The sequence below is a fragment of the Oncorhynchus mykiss genome, chromosome Y, assembly GCF_013265735.2.
Source record: "Oncorhynchus mykiss isolate Arlee chromosome Y, USDA_OmykA_1.1, whole genome shotgun sequence".
NCBI classification, from domain to species: Eukaryota; Metazoa; Chordata; class Actinopteri; order Salmoniformes; family Salmonidae; genus Oncorhynchus; species Oncorhynchus mykiss.
Window position 1 is genome coordinate 28,316,931 of NC_048593.1, and position 18,401 is coordinate 28,335,331.

Genomic DNA, 18,401 nt, shown 5'->3' on the forward strand with positions numbered 1-18,401 from the left:
CATGAATATGAATATTTTTTAGGAATATTATTTGACTGTGGCGCTATGCTATTCAGCAGTTGCGGACTAAAATGATCCCGCTAACGGGATGGGTAGAGCCAAGAAGTTAAGTAGCAAAAATTACAAAGTTGTCTGTGATGAGATTCAAACTTGTAACCTTTGGGTTGCTAGACTTTGTTATATGCATACCCATCCAGCCCGACCAACCACCCTACTTTTGTTTTTCCTTAAGTAACTATATGTCCTACATAACGTAACATATATCTTACTAAATGAAGGATATTGGATGTACGTACATAATAATACGAAATAGTCTGAGACCAGGTTGACAATAGAGCTACACTGGAACACACACATTTAGTTGGCATAGACCACTCCAGTCCATCCCTCCCCCTCCTCCTAGCTGCTCTCTATCAGTGTGAACAATAGTACGATATTTTGAGTGCAGAGCGTTGGAGAAGGATGCAACGAACGCAAAGTGGTATTGTGAACAGGAGAAGAGACCAGAATAAGTTAACCGGGATGCATTATTTTTGAATGCGCCAATTTTCACACCGACACTTCGCCTGTCATTCAAGTTTGCTAGAAGAAGTTTTTACCAATATTGTGCCATAAAAGATAACGGACGGATGGAAGGGGCTATTTTTGTCCGCTAAGACTCAAAGGGATAAAATAATGGAGACAACTCTGAAAGCAATAACGCGTTAATAAGCATTCAAGTGATGCAGTGTTTATATGAGCACAGAGGACAGCCCATTATCAATTTGGGTCAGTGAATGCTCGCTTATATACCATAGTCCAATGTTGTATGCGTGCAGAGGGAAATTGGAGCGAGCAAGCCTGCGCATCTGGATGGCAAGGTAGTTTATGGCACTTTGCAAAATAATAGATAAACGCCCACTATACAAAATTATCCTTTCAAGGTAGCCTATTGGTAGGAATTTACACTGATAATCTGGACAATCGGTGCATATTCATTTGGAGAGTGGGTGGACAGTGGCCTTATCATCATGCAATGTCCCGTATTGCTGGACACGTTTCAAACCAGAAACCTACATGTGGCCGCTGATACACTTTAAACGCAAGACTAGAGAGGCCGACACATTGTATCCCCTCACACATTCCAACTACTGTGAGTGTTGTCTCTGGTTGATTGTTTTTGTTGTTGAAGTTTTTCCTTAGGTGTTTGCCCAAGTCACGCTATAGCTGTGCACACCGAGGGATTTAGTGAACTTCGTTCGCACTCTTTGTCTAACTCGATTCCCCGTCCCTTCTTTTTTCGGGGGTAAAACGACAGTAGAGAGCCAAGGAGCAGGAATGGCTTTCGCGTTTTGGGACGGCTGTAATGGTTTGGGATTTATTTTGATTTTTCTTGTGGATTTACTGGGAATAACTGCAAGTAACATGGAACCTATTTATTGGAATACATTGAACAAGAGGTAAGTGGTTAAACTTTAATTTCATATAGGCTTGCATACCGTACTTTAGATTTGTCATACATTTTCCCCAAAAACACATTGCTGTCCGATTATGACTGACTGAATAGATAATGCAAAGGACACCGTTCCTTGACTGCCGATCAAAGCATGAAGAACTGTAGGTTATATTGGTGACATTGCATGCAGTCCGGCAGAGTGGCATTTGAAGACAGATATTAAACGGTTTACAATTACCACCTCATGGGGACCATACCTTTAGGACACTGAATGATTATTCTGTGAGCTTCGATTTCAGGTCTCGAATTACATGGTTTCACTCAATATCCAACTGTAGACTAGGCTAGCCTAGGCCTAGTTGTTGCTGGTGGAGATGAGTGGTGGTGTGGATACTGACTTCGTTGGAGAGGATTACGGTCGAGGAAGGAGTTTACTGGCAACCGGTCCTATTCAACAGATCGGTGTTAAATATAGACCAGTGTAAAACCACAGCATACCCTTTCTGTCCATAGAGAGCAAGGAGATGGCAATGGGGTTGTTATGCAAGGGAATGCCTGTTTTTGGCAAACTGCTATTATGTCAGGGTTGCGTGAGAGAGGGGGTGGTCTTCACGCATGATTGCACCCTCATAAAAGGTCGCGTGCGTGTAGTCCGCTCGTTCGTTCCTCGATCCCCTCCCGCCTGTGCAAACTCATGCTAAGGTTGGAATCCACCCGAAATGGACACTATGAAAGCCAGTGAGAACCTGGCCTGGATTTGTCCCACACTGTTCAAGCAAGTCCCTCTTTTATCAAAGCTCAGACTCTCACATATTCTGGTAAGCATGCGGTAATTCTGCATCAATTCATTTTAAGGTGTTGGGGGTTTAGCCCAATGCAAGTAGGGGTGTCCAGGTCATTCTCAATTGGCAACAAAATAGGAATTTCAACAGCTTAAATGCATGGATTTGGTGAACATTGAGATATAAGAGAGAAAATATTTTTCAGGAAACTTGCACCTTCACACCTGCCACAGCAGACACTTCCAGTACTCAATTACAATAGCTACTGTGGGTCTCTCTACAATAGAGCACATACATCTACAGTGTATTGCCAAAAACGACCATACCACTCAACAACTTCAACAACACACACACACACACACACACACACACACACACACACACACACAGAGAGAGAGACACTTAACAGTAATTAGAATCCATAGAGCAGCTTTAAGTGGTAGTCTACTTTCTCTGTGTTGTCTGTTGCTGTCTCTTTTGTCTAGACTCCATTCTCATCCTGTCCTGGTTGTTAAGTGTAAAAGTAAACAATTGTTTTATTAGTAATTTCACAGGCTTTTTCACCTCACCTGATAATTCTTTGTTAACCATGTTTTTTGTTAACCACCTTTTCACTGTTTGTATTTCACCTGTTATAATCTGTGCAAGTAAATACAACTAATTAGAATGTATAGATCAGCTAGAAGGGAATACAGTCTCTGTGCTCAACCCACCTCTGTTCTCTTTCCGTCTGCCCTCTGTCACTTTCTCTGTTTTGTCTGTTACTGTCTCATGTAGGGTTGGGCGGTTATTTTATATATATACTGAACAAAAATATAAACGCAACATGCATCAATTTCAACGATTTTATGGAGGTACAGTTCATAAGGAACTCAGTCAATTTAAATAAATCCATTAGGCCCTAATCTATGGATTTCACATGACTGGCAGGAGGCCAGCCATGGCTGGGCCTGGGAGGGCATCGGCACACCCACTTGGGAGCCAGGACCAACCAATCAGAATGAGTTTTTCCCCACAAAAGGGCTTTATTACTGACAGAAATACCCCTTAGATTCATCAGCTGTCCGGGTGGGCTCATCATTACACGTGGGCTGCGGTTGTGAGGCCGGTTGGACCTACTGCCAAATTCTGTAAAATGACGTTGGAGGCGGCTTATGGTAGAGAAATTAACATTAAATTCTGTGGCAACAGCTCTGGTGGACATTCCTGCAGTCAGCATGCCAATTGCGCACTCCCTCAACATTGAGACATCTGTGGCATTGTGTTGTTGTGTGACAGAATTGCACTCTTAAATGTGCAAATTGCACAATTTAAGGGTGGCCTTTTATTGTCCCCAGCACCTGTGTAATGATCATGCTGTTTAATAAGTTCTTGATATGCCGCACATGTCAGGTGGATGGATTATCTTGGAAAAGGAGAAATGCCTACTAACAAAGATGTTAACAAATTTGTGCACAAAATTTGAGAGAAATAAGCTTTTTGTGCGAATGGCACATTTCTGAGATCTTTTATTTCAGCTCAGGAAACATTGGGACCAAGAATTTACATATTGTGTTTATATTTTTTATTCAGTGTGTGTGTATACTATTTTTTAAAGCATTTTTTTTATGCACGAAGCCATTTAGGCAACATGGATCTTGATCCAGGAGGGTATTGAATGTCTCTAATCTGGGTACCTGTCTTTTTAGCTAACATGCCTCTCGATGTCACTGCCAAAGAGACTGGCCTTAAGGCAATCTCAACGTTCAATATGCAGCTGGTTTTACGGCGGAGTTGCTCATTGGTTGTTGGAAATAACATTTATTTTCCATGACAACATGTGGAACCTCAAATAGAATTATAAAGTCAAAAACAAACATTTAGCTTTTAGATAGACAAGTAGTTTTATTTTTAGAAAATCTTTTTGAGGTTGGAATTACAGGATCTATTTAGTTTGAGAATTTAGTGAGTTAGCAACTTTTGACAGACTGGTTTTGTCTGGACAAACCAAAACCACATACCAATGTGTTCTGTGGAGAAAAGGTTCCTGTATTTGGATAATTATTTTGATTGGAGTATAGCTTTTTGGGCCCCCCCGAGTGGCGCAGCGGTCGAAGGCACTGCATCTCATCTCTTGTCTGGTGTCCCTCCATCATATCCTACTCTTCTGTTGATGTGTTGTCTGGTGTCCCTCCATCAAATTCTACTCTCCTGTTGCTGTCTCTGTCTTGTCTGGTGTCCCTCCATCATATCCTACTCTTCTGTTGCTGTCTTGTCTGGTGTCCCTCCATCATATCCTACTCTCCTGTTGCTGTCTCTGTCTTGTCTGGTGTCCCTCCATCATATCCTACTCTCCTGTTGCTGTCTCTGTCTTGTCTGGTGTCCCTACATCATATCCTACTCTCCTGTTGCTGTCTCTGTCTTGTCTGGTGTCCCTCCATCATATCCTCCTCTTCTGTTGCTGTCTCTGTCTGGTGTCCCTCCATCATATCCTACTCTTCTGTTGCTGTTGCTGTCTTGTCTGGTGTCCCTCCATCATATCCTACTCTTCTGTTGCTGTCTCTGTCTTGTCTGGTGTCCCTCCATCATATCCTACTATCCTGTTGCTGTCTCTGTCTTGTCTGTGTGGTGGGTGGGTGTGAGTGAGTGTGTGTGTGTGGGGTTAGGGATTGCAGGGGTCTTCTGACATCTAAAGCCGAGTCGTGTATGCTTGGTAAATGACTGTAAACAGTTCTGAGTGCAGTCTGTCATCGCTCCAGGGGAAGTTGTTGTACAACTCTCCCCCTCAAATGGGCATTAAAAATTCATCCTTCACAGGCTGCTCAATATTTAATGAATCGTCTGCTAATTGGCTGAGGATAAAAGCCTGCTTAACTGGGCTAAGCGTTTCAGATTAAAACATTTTAAAGATTGGGAAAAGAAAGGAAATACCGATACAGTGTCAGGAGACTGAGCTCTCTGCATCTTCACATGTTCATCCTTATTACCCCCTTACACTGCCTTATATAGCCAGAGTGTTACATCCCCAGGTTAGGAGTGCGTGTGATTTGTGTATGAGAAAGGAGTAGGTGTGTGTTTATTTGCTTGTGTATTTTTTGTGTTTGTGCATGTTGTTCCCAGGGGTGTGGGTATCGTTGTTGTTGGTCTGTGTGTGTGTGAATTCCCAATCAGTCACTCAGCATCTGACTCAGTTGGGGTGTTCAGGGGCGAGCAAGATGAAAGATCATTGTGTGAGCAAACACTTGAGTTGAGAGAGAATGGATGTGGTCGAGCGAGCAGAGGATGGGTCCCGCAAGCGCAGGCCAGCGTGGTGCACGCAAATTGAAATTGAGAGCTTGCGAGTATCACTTTGAGCGAACAGAACTACATTGTCGCACGCAATAAATTAATTGGAGAGCAGGGATTTTTATTCCACTGACTACATGTCAAGACTCAAATGACTGCACTTACAAATACGCTGCATCCCCACACGGATGTCTCCTCCCCATTTAACCCCAATTTTCCAGTTTGCTGTCCAAAATCCACCTTGCGCTCTGAACTTCATTTTATCGTTTTATAACAGGAAAATTCTACCCAATGAACATAGCGTGTAGCAGTCTACTGAAACACAATTGGTCATGTTTTTGGATCAATCACGAATGCTCTAACTGGATTTTTGAGTTTCCATAAGGTTAGGGTTAAACGTGCTACACATAGGATTTATTTATATTTTTGCATTGTGATTTCAGAAAATGTGCATAATATATCTGCAGTAATAATGGAGTGATAGTATTACTTACCCGCCAGTGTTGTGATTTGCTGATATTTGCCTATTGATTTCTCCCCCCTGAGCAGCAGCAAAATGGGTTCTGACTTTGTGGACTTTTGTTATCTAATGGAAATTGCTTTGTCATTTCCAAAACCGCTTTTTGAAGCTGGTGGACCCAAACCAAAACGTTTGGTTTTGGTCCACCAGCTTTAAACAGCTGTAAAAATGATTATTTAAAAAAAAAAAATGAAAAAATACTTTACAGCGATTTAGATGATACAATAATTCCCTTCAATATTCAGTGCTTGATCTCTCACAAAATCTGACTTTGAGCAAACAGTGTAGAGTTTTTGCAACCAGGAAATGACAGAGCGATTTCACTAGATAACACAGCCATAAAGTCAAAACAGCTTTTCCATTTTGACAACAGATGCCACTCTGGTGGGAGAAATCAATAGGCAAATATCACAGCCAATCACAACACTGGCAGATAAGTTATATTGTTAAACACTACAGTTCCAATATTACTGCAGATATATTATTGACATTTTGGGAAATTAGAATGCACAAATGAATTTTAAAAAATGGTAACACCTTTATGTTTAGGTTTAAAATCAGATAAAATAGGCAGGGTTAATGACTTTGGCTGTGGTAACTAGTGAGCACCTATTTTTGAGCACAGAAGAGGAAAGGGTGAACGATGGCTGTCAATAAAGAGGTAAGTTTGATCGTTTTTCAGTAGAGAAACTAAAAAATAAACTAGCTTAGCTAATCAACTATCATTTCAAAATTGAAGGAGGTAGTTATTTGGTATTCTGTTTTAAAAGCAGGTTATTAGGTTAACGATAGTAGGTAGGAAGCTAACTAGCTAACCATCTAGCTAACGTTTAACTGTGTTTTAACCAAAGATGGTTTTGTTTTCTATACCGTCTCTGGTTTAACTAAGAGCATTGTAAGTCAACGAGGGATTTAGTAGAGGAAGAGGACTTGGGAGAATAGTATGACAGGGAAGGAGTGGCAGAAGAGTGGGGAGAGGCATGGTGTGAACAGACCACTGAAGTATACGAACAGACAGTGAAGACTCACAGTGCAAGAGGGCTATGATTGAGGAGGGGAAGTCGAGAGGTCAGGCCCCGAACCAAATAATAGCTAATATTGTAAAACGCTAAGCGCATACTTTAAAATTATTGAATAGATTTGATCACTTTTAATCTGTCTGTTTTTGTGCAGTTACAATAAATGGGGATGACGTCAAAAACAATTATCTCTCCATACCTCTTTCCATGCAGGTCCACTGTCACTAATATGTGGTGGTGAAGTCCCAATGGGCACAGACGTCAATTCAACGTCTATTCCACGTTGGTTCAGCGTCATTTAATTGAAATGTCGTGGAAACAACATTGATTAAACCAGTGTGTGCCAAGTGGGGTTGTTCTTTGCTCAGCTGACAGACCAGAGATACAGGAGCCCATTCGGTTCCAAGTTGCTTACCTTGGCTCTCCTCTACGTACAGCACTCTGGGGACTTCCAGCAGGTACCTATGACATCCACTAATCACTCCCGTAACTTAATCATTAATGGTACTGAGACTTCCTCAAATTTCTTTGAAACTGTATGATGGAATTGTGCATAGGACATTTGTCACATAGATAGGATGATGACCAGATGGTTCTATCCAGAGGATGGGTATACTGAATGTACTGTATATGATAGTCACTGCTAAATAATATATGTAGTGTAAATAAGGGATAAAGTGAACCTATAGGAGGATAGCTTTCTACGAGGAGGGTTGGGAATGAAATGACAGCAGGTTGTTCAATACTGAGCCATACTGACTGACGTGTCGTGGATTGGTACAGTTTGGCCCAATCCAGTCCCAAATCACTTATTTGGCGAAATTATTATCCATAGTTGCCTCTTTTGATACAGCCACAGCAGTCATAAAATGGACTGTTGCCTTGAGCTCCAATTGAACTCTGTCTATGACATTTCCCAACCTCTTATTTTATTTTCTCTCTCACTCCAGTTGTTCTCAGGAGACGGTCAGTGTGCGTAGAGAGAACATGTTTGACCAGGAGGAGTCAGGCTTCTACTTCATCACCCTGGATCACTACACCAACGAGGCAGAGGACATCAACTTTGGACCAGTGAGTCACCAACTCATCTTATGCCTTACACAACATTAGGAACACCTGCTCTTTCCATGACAAAGAGGTTGAAGTCGGAAGTTTACATACACTTAGGTTGGAGTCATTAAAACTAGTTTTTCAACCACTCCACAAATGTCTTGTTAACAAACTATAGTTTTGGCAAGTCGGTTAGGACATCTACTTTGTGCATGACACAAGTCATTTTTCCAACAATTGTTTACAGACAGATTATTTCACTTATAATAACGGTATCATAATTCCAGTTGGTCAGAAGTTTACATACACTAAGTTGACTGTGCCTTTAAACAGCTTGGAAAATTCCAGAAAATGATGTCATGGCTGTAGAAGCTTCTGATTGGCTAATTGACATAATTTGAGTCAATTGGAGGTGTACCTGTGGATGTATTTCAAGGCTTACCTTCAAACTCGGTGCCTCTTTGCTTGACATCATGGGAAAATCAAAAGAAATGAGCCAAGACCTCAGAAAGAAATTGTAGATCTCCACGAGTCTGGTTCATCCTTGGGAGCAATTTCCAAAAGCCTGAAGGTACCACGTTCATCTGTACAAAGAATAGTACGCAAGTATAAACACCATGGGACTGCGCAGCTGTCAAACCATTCAGGAAGGAGACGCGTTCAGTCTCCTAGAGATGAACGTACTTTGGTGCGAAAAGTGCAAATCAATCCCAGAACAACAGCAAAGGACCTTGTGAAGATGCTGGAGGAAATGGGTACAAAAGTATCTATATCCACAGTAAAACAAGTACTATATCGCCATAACCTGAAAGGTCGCTCAGCAAGGAAGAAGCCACTGCTCGAAAACCGCCATAAAAAAGCCAGACTACGGTTTGCAACTGCACATGGGGACAAAGATCGTACTTTTTGGAGAAATGTCCTCTGGTCTGATGAAACAAAAATAGAACTAGTTGGTCATAATGAGCATCGTTATGTTTGGAGGAAAAAGGGTGAGACTTGCAAGCCGAAGAACACCATCCTAACCGTGAAGCACGGGGATGGCAGCATCATGTTGTTGGGGTGCTTTGCTGCAGGAGGGACTGGTGCATTTCACAAAATAGATGCCATCATGAGGTAGGAAAATTGTGGATATATTGAAGCAACATCTCAAGACATCTGTCAGGAAGTTAAAGCTTGGTCGCAAATGGGTCTTCCAAATGGACAATGACCCCATGCATACTTCCAAAGTTGTGGCAAAATGGCTTAAGTACAACAAAGTCAAGGTATTGGAGTGGCCATCAGAAAGCCCTGACCTCAATCCTGTAGAAAATTTGTTTGCAGAACTGAAAAACGTGTGTGAGCAAGGAGGCCTACAAACCTGACTCAGTTATACCAGCTCTGTCAGGAGGAATGGGCCAAAATTCACCCAGCTTATTGTGGGAAGGCTACCCAAAACGTTTGACCCAAGTTAAACATTTTAAAGGCAATGCTACCAAATTAGTGGTTGTAAACTTCTGACCCACTGGGAATGTGATAAAAGAAATAAAAGCTGAAATAAATCATTCTCTCTACTATTATTCTGACATTTCACATTCTTAAAATAAAGCGGTGATCCTAACTGACCTAAGACAGGGAATTTTTACTAGGATTAGATGTCAGGAATTGTGAAAAACTGAGTTTAAATGTATTTGGCTAAGGTGTATGTAAACTTCAGACTTCAACTGTATACTGACCAGGTGAAAGCTATGATCCCTTGTTGATGTCGCTTATTAAATCCACTTCAATCAGTGTAGATGAAGAGGAGACAGGTTAAAGAAGGATTTTTAAGCCTTGAGACAATTGAGACATTTATTTTATTTTTAGTTCACCTTTTATTTAACCAGGTAGGCCAGTTGAGAACATGTTCTCATTTACAACTTCGACCTGGCCAAGATAAAGCATAGCAGTGCAACAAAAACAACACAGAGTTACAAATGGGATAAACACACTTACAGTCAATAACACAATAGAAAAGTTTATGTACGGTGTGTGCAAACTTCCGAGAACTTCAGAGACATGGATTGTGTATGTGTGCCATTGAGGGTGAATGGGCAAGACAAAATATTTTAATGCTTTTTAATGGGGTATGGTAGTAGGTGCCAGGTGCACCATTTTAGTATAAGAACTGCAACGCTGCTGGGTTTTTCACACTCAACAGCTTCCTGTGTGTATCAAGAATTGTCCACCACCCAAAAAACATCCAGTCAGCTGTGGGAAGCATTGGATTAAACATGAGCCAGCATCCCTGCGGAACACTTCGACACCTTGTAGAGTCCACGTCTCGACGAATTGAGGCTGTTCTGAGGGCAAAAGGAGGTGCAACTCAATATTAGGAAGGTGTTCCTAATGTTCTAAAACCCCATTGGAAGAGACGACCCAAGGGTTCCTCGCCTCAAATCTCCTCCAATGGCTCTTCAGAAGGATGCGAGTAGAGAGGAAGTGAGGAGTTGAGCAGGGATGGATGAGGACAGAGCTCATGTCATTGTTTTAGGTAGAATCTTATGTTGAATGATACATGTATTATCTGTTTGCACTTATCTTTGTTCTTGTCCTCTTTTCACAGATGGCCCTGGCTTGCTGATAACATCTGATCTAATGAGACTCCCGATGCGATTTGACTCCTGTATTACTGACTGGATTCAATAAAACTTAATTTGAGATTCTGTAATTGATAGACAATGGTAGTTTGCAATCAGACAATTACTATAAAACAAATCTGTTTTCCTCAGTTCAATGTTTGGTGAATGCATGGCATTGTTTTGTTCTCAGTCCTCCTTTTGAATGCTGTGTGTACTGATTCAGTTCTAAATGACCTTTGAGTCCATCCTGGCCTCTTCCATTACCACAATGGATTGTCCGGTCTGCTGAGAGGGTCATTGGCTACCACCTGCTCTCCATCGCGGTACTGCATAACTCCAAGGCATGGAAGCATGCAGTAAAGATCATCGCTGACCTCTTCCACCCCCTCTGGCAAACGGTTCAGGTCAATCACGATCAAAATCTCCCACCACCTGAAGCATTTCTTCCCCCTGCGCTGTGGCCCTCACCAACCGGCCACCTGGTTCACAATGATCATTTTATCCGCATGGACTTTGCACTATTCATCCGACTATGCACCCTGCACTATTCATCCGACTATGCACCCTGCACTATTCATCCACCGACTATGCACCCTGCACTATTCATCCGACTATGCACCCTGCACTATTCATCCGACTATGCACCCTGCACTATTCATCCGACTATGCACCCTGCACTATTCATCCGACTATGCACCCTGCACTATTCATCCACCGACTATGCACCCTGCACTATTCATCCACCGACTATGCACCCTGCACTATTCATCCGACTATGCACCCTGCACTATTCATCCGACTATGCACCCTGCACTATTCATCCACCGACTATGCACCCTGCACTATTCATCCACCGACTAGGCACCCTGCACTATTCATCCACCGACTATGCACCCTGCACTATTCATCCGACTATGCACCCTGCACTATTCATCCGACTATGCACCCTGCACTATTCATCCGACTATGCACCCTGCACTATTCATCCACCGACTATGCACCCTGCACTATTCATCCGACTATGCACCCTGCACTATTCATCCGACTATGCACCCTGCACTATTCATCTGACTATGCACCCTGCACTATTCATCCACCGACTGCACCCTGCACTATTCATCCACCGACTATGCACCCTGCACTATTCATCCACCGACTATGCACCCTGCACTATTCATCCACCGACTATGCACCCTGCACTATTCATCCACCGACTATGCACCCTGCACTATTCATCCACCGACTATGCACCCTGCACTATTCATCCACCGACTATGCACCCTGCACTAATCATCCACCGACTATGCACCCTGCACTATTCATCCACCGACTATGCACCCTGCACTATTCATCCACCGACTATGCACCCTGCACTATTCATCCACCGACTATGCACCCTGCACTATTCATCCACCGACTATGCACCCTGCACTATTCATCCACCGACTATGCACCCTGCACTATTCATCCACCGACTATGCACCCTGCACTATTCATCCCAGACCATCATTTAGGATGTAGTTTATAGTTCAGTCTAGTTTTTTAGCTTAGTGTTCATATTGTATGTGGATCTGTGGAAATTCTGTGTATAATGTCTTCATATTATGTTTATCATCTGTCTCTATATTCTGTTTATTGTGGTAGCACCATTTCACAGTTTGAGGAAGCACATATTCACCATAAAAATGCACATTTATAATAAAGCATTCTATGCATCTAGCATTGCATTTGCAGACGTATGTAAAATAGCCTACTAATCCTAATGTGATGAGTAGATAGTCATCATTTAGGCTAATAATATAACAAAAACTACTGTTCAATGTGTGGCGTATAGTAGGCTTAGGCTTTATCAGATACATTTCTTCTCTTGTTTTCATAAACACATTTCATGCAATTCTACTACACTTGATATGAGACATTAGAATCATATTTTTTAAGACAAAAAATACAGGGTAGTATAGGCCTATAGGCTACTACTGACACTGACAAACAGATCAATAAAAACAACCTTGTCTGCAACCAATCTAATCTACAGTAGGCCTATGAAAAAGGGAAACCAATTATACAGGCCTACCGTTTGGAAAGCAAATACCTACTGCTGAAAAGAATGCTAATCTGTCTGTAGAGGTTTAAAAAAATATTCTCAACCGCTTTTGAGCGATTTTGGTTGAACAGCACTGTTTTTCAAAGTAGCTTATCTTGAGATATTGGCAAGAGCGCATTGGCCATCACCTGTGAGTAGCCTATGCTTCATCTTCATCATTGCGTGAGTCAGTGTCACTAGAACGTTTATTTTGTAGCCTAAAATAACACCTACGTGAGAATGCTATTCATTGACTACAGTTCAGCATTCAACACCGTAGTGCCCTCAAAGCTCATCACTAAGCTAAGGACCCTGGGACTAAACACCTCCCTCTGCAACTGGATCCTAGACTTTCTGACAGGCTGCCCCCAGGTGGTAAGGGTAGGTAACAACACATCTGCCTCGCTGATCCCCTCAGGGGTGCGTGCTCAGTCCCCTCCTGTACTACCTGTTCACCCATGACTGCATGGCCAGGCACGACTCCCAACGCCATTATTAAGTTTGCCGACGACACAACAGTGGTAGGCCTGATCACCTACAACGATGAAACAGCCTATATGGAGGAGGTCAGAGACCTGGCCGTGTGGTGCCAGGATAACAACCTCTCCCTCAATGTGATCAAGACAAAGGAGATGATTGTGGACTACGGAAAAAGGAAGACTGAGCATGCCCCCATTCTCATCGACGGGGCTGTAGTGGAGCAGGTTGGGAGCGTCAAGTTCCTTGGTGTCCACATCACCCAAAAAACTATCATGGTCCAAACTAGGGTTGCAAAGGGTCAGAAATTTTCCACAGGATGTTAAGCCCGGGAATTTGGGGAATTTTGCTTAAATTCATCAAAAACTTTAGCTTATAACAGTGAACATTTTTGTGGGATACACATAAGACAATTCTAGGTCTTGTGGAATAAACTCCCCAATTCAATGGAATTGCAACCCTCTGCATGCACAGTGCATTCTAACACCACATGTCCAGTGCACTCTTCCATCACATGCACAGCTGATTCTCAAAATCTTGCACACTAATGAGATGCTTTTGAGCCCACACTTCTACACTGTCTGAGCCAAGGACTACATGCTTTCTGGTAAGTTTTGATTACAATACTGGGTGGGGTGAATATATTTTATACGACATATATTACTTTTTGTTAACTAGTAAATAGTAGCCTACAGCAAAGTGTGTTTAGATCATTTCTAAGTTGTTAACAATTTCTGCTAGTTAGTTTTTGATACCATGTGGGTTTTAGCTTGCTTGAGCCTGCTAACTGAGGAGTGTTAATTCACCTGTATGCATACGTTTCATTTTAATATATTTATCTTATAAAGGAGTTGTTTAATCTAACTGCTTAACTATTTATCTGTACATGGAATTGTATTCTGTTCTTTTCTTTACATTTTTATTTATTCTAATCTTTACAGGAAAATGCCACGGCCACCCTAGTCATAGACTGTTCTCTCTGCTACCGCACGGGAAGAGGTACCGGAGTACCAAGTCTATGCCGAAAAGGCTTCTTAACAGCTTCTACCCCCAAGCCATAAGACTCCTGAACAGCTAATAAAATGTCTACCCAGACAATTTGCATTGTCCCCCCACCCACCCCCTCTTTTACACTGCTGGTACTCTCTGTTTATTATCTATGCATAGTCACTTTAACTCTAACTACATATGTAACAGTATAACTTTAGACCGTCCCCTCGCCCATACCCGGGCGCGAACCAGGGACCCTCTGCACACGTCAACAACAGTCACCCACGAAGCATCGCTCCACAAAAGCCGCGGCCCTTGCAGAGCAACCACTACTTCAAGGTCTAAGAGCAAGTGACGTTACCGATTGAAACGCTATTTATCGCGCACCGCTAACTAAGCTAGCCGTTTCACATCCGTTACACATATACTGTACATATTACCTCAATTACCTCGACTAACCTGTGTCACCACACATTGACTCTGTGCCGGTACCCCCTGTATATAGCCTTGCTACTGTTATTTTACTGCTGCTCTTTAATTATTTGTTATTTATATTTTACATTTTTTACTTATCTATTTTTTACTTAACACTTATTTTTCTTAAAACTGCATTGTTGGTTAAGGGCTTGTTAGTAAGCATTTCACTGTTGTATTTGGCACACGTGACAAATACAATTTGATTTGATTTATACTATATACACTGAGTGTACAAAACATTAATAACAACTTCCTAATATTAAGTTAAATATATATTTTTTATCACCCATCTTCACACAATACCCCATGACAAAGTGGAAACATGTTTTTTTTAAACATCTTTTCTCACTCACACCCCTGAGTCAAAACATGTTAGAATCACCTTTGGCAGCGATTACAGCTGTGACTCTATCTGGGTAAATCTTTAAGAGCTTTGCACACCTGGATTGTACAATATCTTATTCTTTTTAGAATTCTTCATGCTCTGCCAAGTTGGTTGTTGATCATTGCTAGACAGCCATTTTCAAATCTTGCCATAGGTTTTCAAGACGATTTAAGTCAAACTGTATCTAGGCCACTCGGGAACATTCAACGTCGTCTTGGTAAGCAACTCCAGTGTAGATTTAGTCTTGTGTTTTAGGTTGTTGTTCCCTGCTGAAGGGGAATTTGTCACCCAGTGTATGTTGGAAAGCAGACTGGACCAGGTTTCCTCTAGGATTTTAGCTATATTCCATTTATTTGTATCCTTAAAAAAACTCCCTAGTCCTTGCCGATGACAAGAATACCCTTAACATGATGCAGCCAACACCATGCTTGAAAATATGAAGAGTGGTACTCAAACATAACATTTTGTATTTCTGGACATAAAGTTAATTTATTTCCCACATTTTTTACAGTTTTACTTTAGTGCCTTATTGCAAACAGGATGCATGTTTTGTAATACTTTTATTCTGTACAAGCTTGCTTCTTTTCACTCTGACATTTCGGGTAGTATCGTGGAGTAACTACAATGTTGTTGATCCATCCTTAGTTTTTTCCTATCACAGCCATTAAACTCTGCAACTGTTTTAAAGCACCTTTCCTAACTCAGTTGCCAGAGAGGAAAGAAACTGCTCAGGGATGTCACCATGAGACCAATGTTGACTGTATCTTTGTAGTGACTGGGTGTATTGATACACCATACAAAGTGTAATTAATAACTTCACCAGGCTCAAAGGGATATTCAATGTCTGCTATTTTTTTTAAACCCATCTACCAATAGGTTCCCCTTTTTGCGAGGCATTGGAAAACGCCCCTGGTCTTTGTTTTAATCTGTGTTTGAAATTCACTGCTTGACACAGGGACCTTACATACAGTATACAGTTGAAGTCTGAAGTTTATATACACCTTAGCCAAATACATTGAAACTCAGTTTTTCACAATTCCTGACATTTAATCCTAGTAGAAATTCCCTGTCTTAGGTCAGTTAGGATCTTCACTTTATTTTAAGAATGTGAAATGTCAGAATAATAGTAGAAAGAATGATTTATTTCAGCATTTATTTCTTTCATCACATTCCCAGTGGGTCAAAAGTTTAAATACATGTGTACTCAATTAGTATTTGCTAGCGATGCCTTTAAATTGTTTAACTTGGGACAAACGTTTCGGGTAGCCTTCCGCAAGCTTCCCACGTTGGGTGAATTTTGGCCCATTCCGCCTGACAGAACTGGTATAACTGAGTCAGGTTTCTGGACCTCCTTGCTCGCACACACTTTTTCAGTTCTGCCCACAAATCTTCTATTGGATTGAGGTCAGGGCTTTGTGATGGCCACTCCAATACCTTGACATTGCCATTTTGCCACAACTTTGGAAGTATGCATGGGGTCATTGTCCATTTGGAAGACCCATTTGCGACAAGCTTTAACTTCCTGACTGATGTCTTGATATGTTGCTTCAATATATCTTCATAATAGTTTTCCTCCCTTCCTCCCTCATCTATTTTGTGAAGTGCACCAGTCCCTCCTTCAGCAAAGCACCCCCACAACAAGATGCTGCCACCCCCGTGCTTCACGGTTGGGATGGTGTTCTTCAGCTTGCAAGCCTCCCCATTATTCCTCCAAACATAACGATGCTCATTAGGGCCAAACAGTTCTATTTTTGTTTCATCAGACCAGAGGACATTTCTCCAAAAAATACGATCTTTGTCCCGATGTGCAGTTGCAAACCGTGGCTTTTTTATGGCAGTTTTCGAGCAGTGGCTTCTTCCTTGCTGAGCGGCCTTTCAGGTTTTGTCGATTTAGGACTCATTTTACTGTGGATATAGATACTTTTGTACCTGAGTTACACGGGGTGGGTGCCGGAGCTAGCGGTCGAGCAGCGGAGAGGGCCAGAGCCTGTGTGGGAGTCGATAGAGGAAGGTAATGAGAGATACCGGAAAGAGGTTTTGGCAAGGAGTATGCTGCAGCGCAGGCGCGCTGAAGAGCGCCTTCTCAGCCTGGCACCATCTGTGCCAGCTCTACACACCAAGTCTCCAGTGCGCCTCCACAGCCCAGTACGTCCTGTGCTAGCTCCCCGCACTCACCGTGCGGAGTGTGTCATCGTTCCGGTACAATTTGTGCCGGCTCTTCGCACCAGGTCTCCAGTGCGCCTCCACAGCCCAGTACGTCCTGTGCTAGCTCCCCACCATTCACCGTGCGGTGGTTGTCATCTGTTCGGAACCAGTTGTGCCGGCTCCACGCACCAGGTCTCCAGTACATCTCCCCAGTCCGGTACATCATGTGCCTGCTACCACCTGTGCCGGCTCCACGCACTAGGCCTCCAGTGTGCCTTCCCAGTCCAGTACGTCCTGTGTCTCCTCCTCACACTTGCCCTGAAGTGAGTATCACCAATCCGGTGCCACCTGTGCCGGCTCTACTCACCAGGCTTCCGGCGACGGTCCCCAGTCCAGAGCTTCCGGCGACGGTCCCCAGTCCAGAACTTCCTGCGACGGCTCACAGTCCGGAGCTTCCGGCGACGGTTCACAGTCCGGAACCTCCGGCGACGGTTCACAGTCCGGAACCTCCGGCGACGGTTCACAGTCCGGAACCTCCGGCGACGGTTCACCGTCCAGAACCTCCGGCGACGGTTCACGGTCCGGAACCTTCTGCGACGGTCCACGGTCCGGAACCTCCTACGACGGTCCACGGTCCGGAACCTCCTGCGACGGTCCACGGTCCGGAACCTCCTGCGACGGTCCACGGTCCGGAACCTCCTGCGACGGTCCACGGTCCGGAACCTCCTGCGACGGTCCACGGTCCAGAACCTCCAGCTCCCTCTACGCCGGTGCACAGTCCAGGCACGTCGTCCAGTCCCACTCCAAGGCAGGAGTCTTCCTCTGCGCCGGTGTCCAGTCCCGGCACGGCGTCCAGTCCCGCTCCATGGCAGGAGCCTTCCTCTGCGCCGATGTCCAGTCCATGCACGGCGTCCAGTGCCGCTCCAAGGCCGGAGCCCACGTTTCGCTGTTTCTTTATTTTGTCTTGTTTAAAGTTTCACATCAATAAACATGTGGAACCCAGATCACGCTGCGCTTTGGTCTGATTATGCTTCCAACGACGATCGTGACACCAACTCAAACCTCTTCCTGCGTCTATGGATCTGTGAAAATGACGTTCTGCTCCCTCAAAGTGCTCTCAACTAGCCTGTGCATCCGCTGTACCCATCCCCTGCTCCCTCGACCACATTGTTCTCTC

At 43.2% G+C, this 18,401-nt stretch overlaps 1 protein-coding gene across 4 annotated transcripts in view; it reads left to right on the forward strand.

The window, feature by feature from the left end:
* The first annotated feature begins 391 nt into the window (after positions 1 to 391).
* LOC110509926 (ephrin-B2) overlaps positions 392 to 18,401 on the forward strand; it is a 64,505-nt gene continuing 46,495 nt past the window's right edge. The window contains exons 1-4 of one of the 4 annotated variants that reach the window (XM_036968011.1): positions 1,303 to 1,439; positions 7,234 to 7,478; positions 7,971 to 8,091; positions 10,652 to 12,670. In XM_036968011.1, the coding sequence (XP_036823906.1) occupies positions 11,174 to 12,181 (1,008 nt within the window). In that variant the 5' untranslated portion in view covers positions 1,303 to 1,439; positions 7,234 to 7,478; positions 7,971 to 8,091; positions 10,652 to 11,173 and the 3' untranslated portion in view covers positions 12,182 to 12,670. Of the gene's footprint in view, positions 1,440 to 4,776; positions 6,663 to 7,233; positions 7,479 to 7,970; positions 8,092 to 10,651; positions 12,671 to 18,401 lie in introns of those variants that run through there. The other 3 variants (XM_036968012.1, XM_036968014.1, XM_021591146.2) reach the window with 3 other exon arrangements.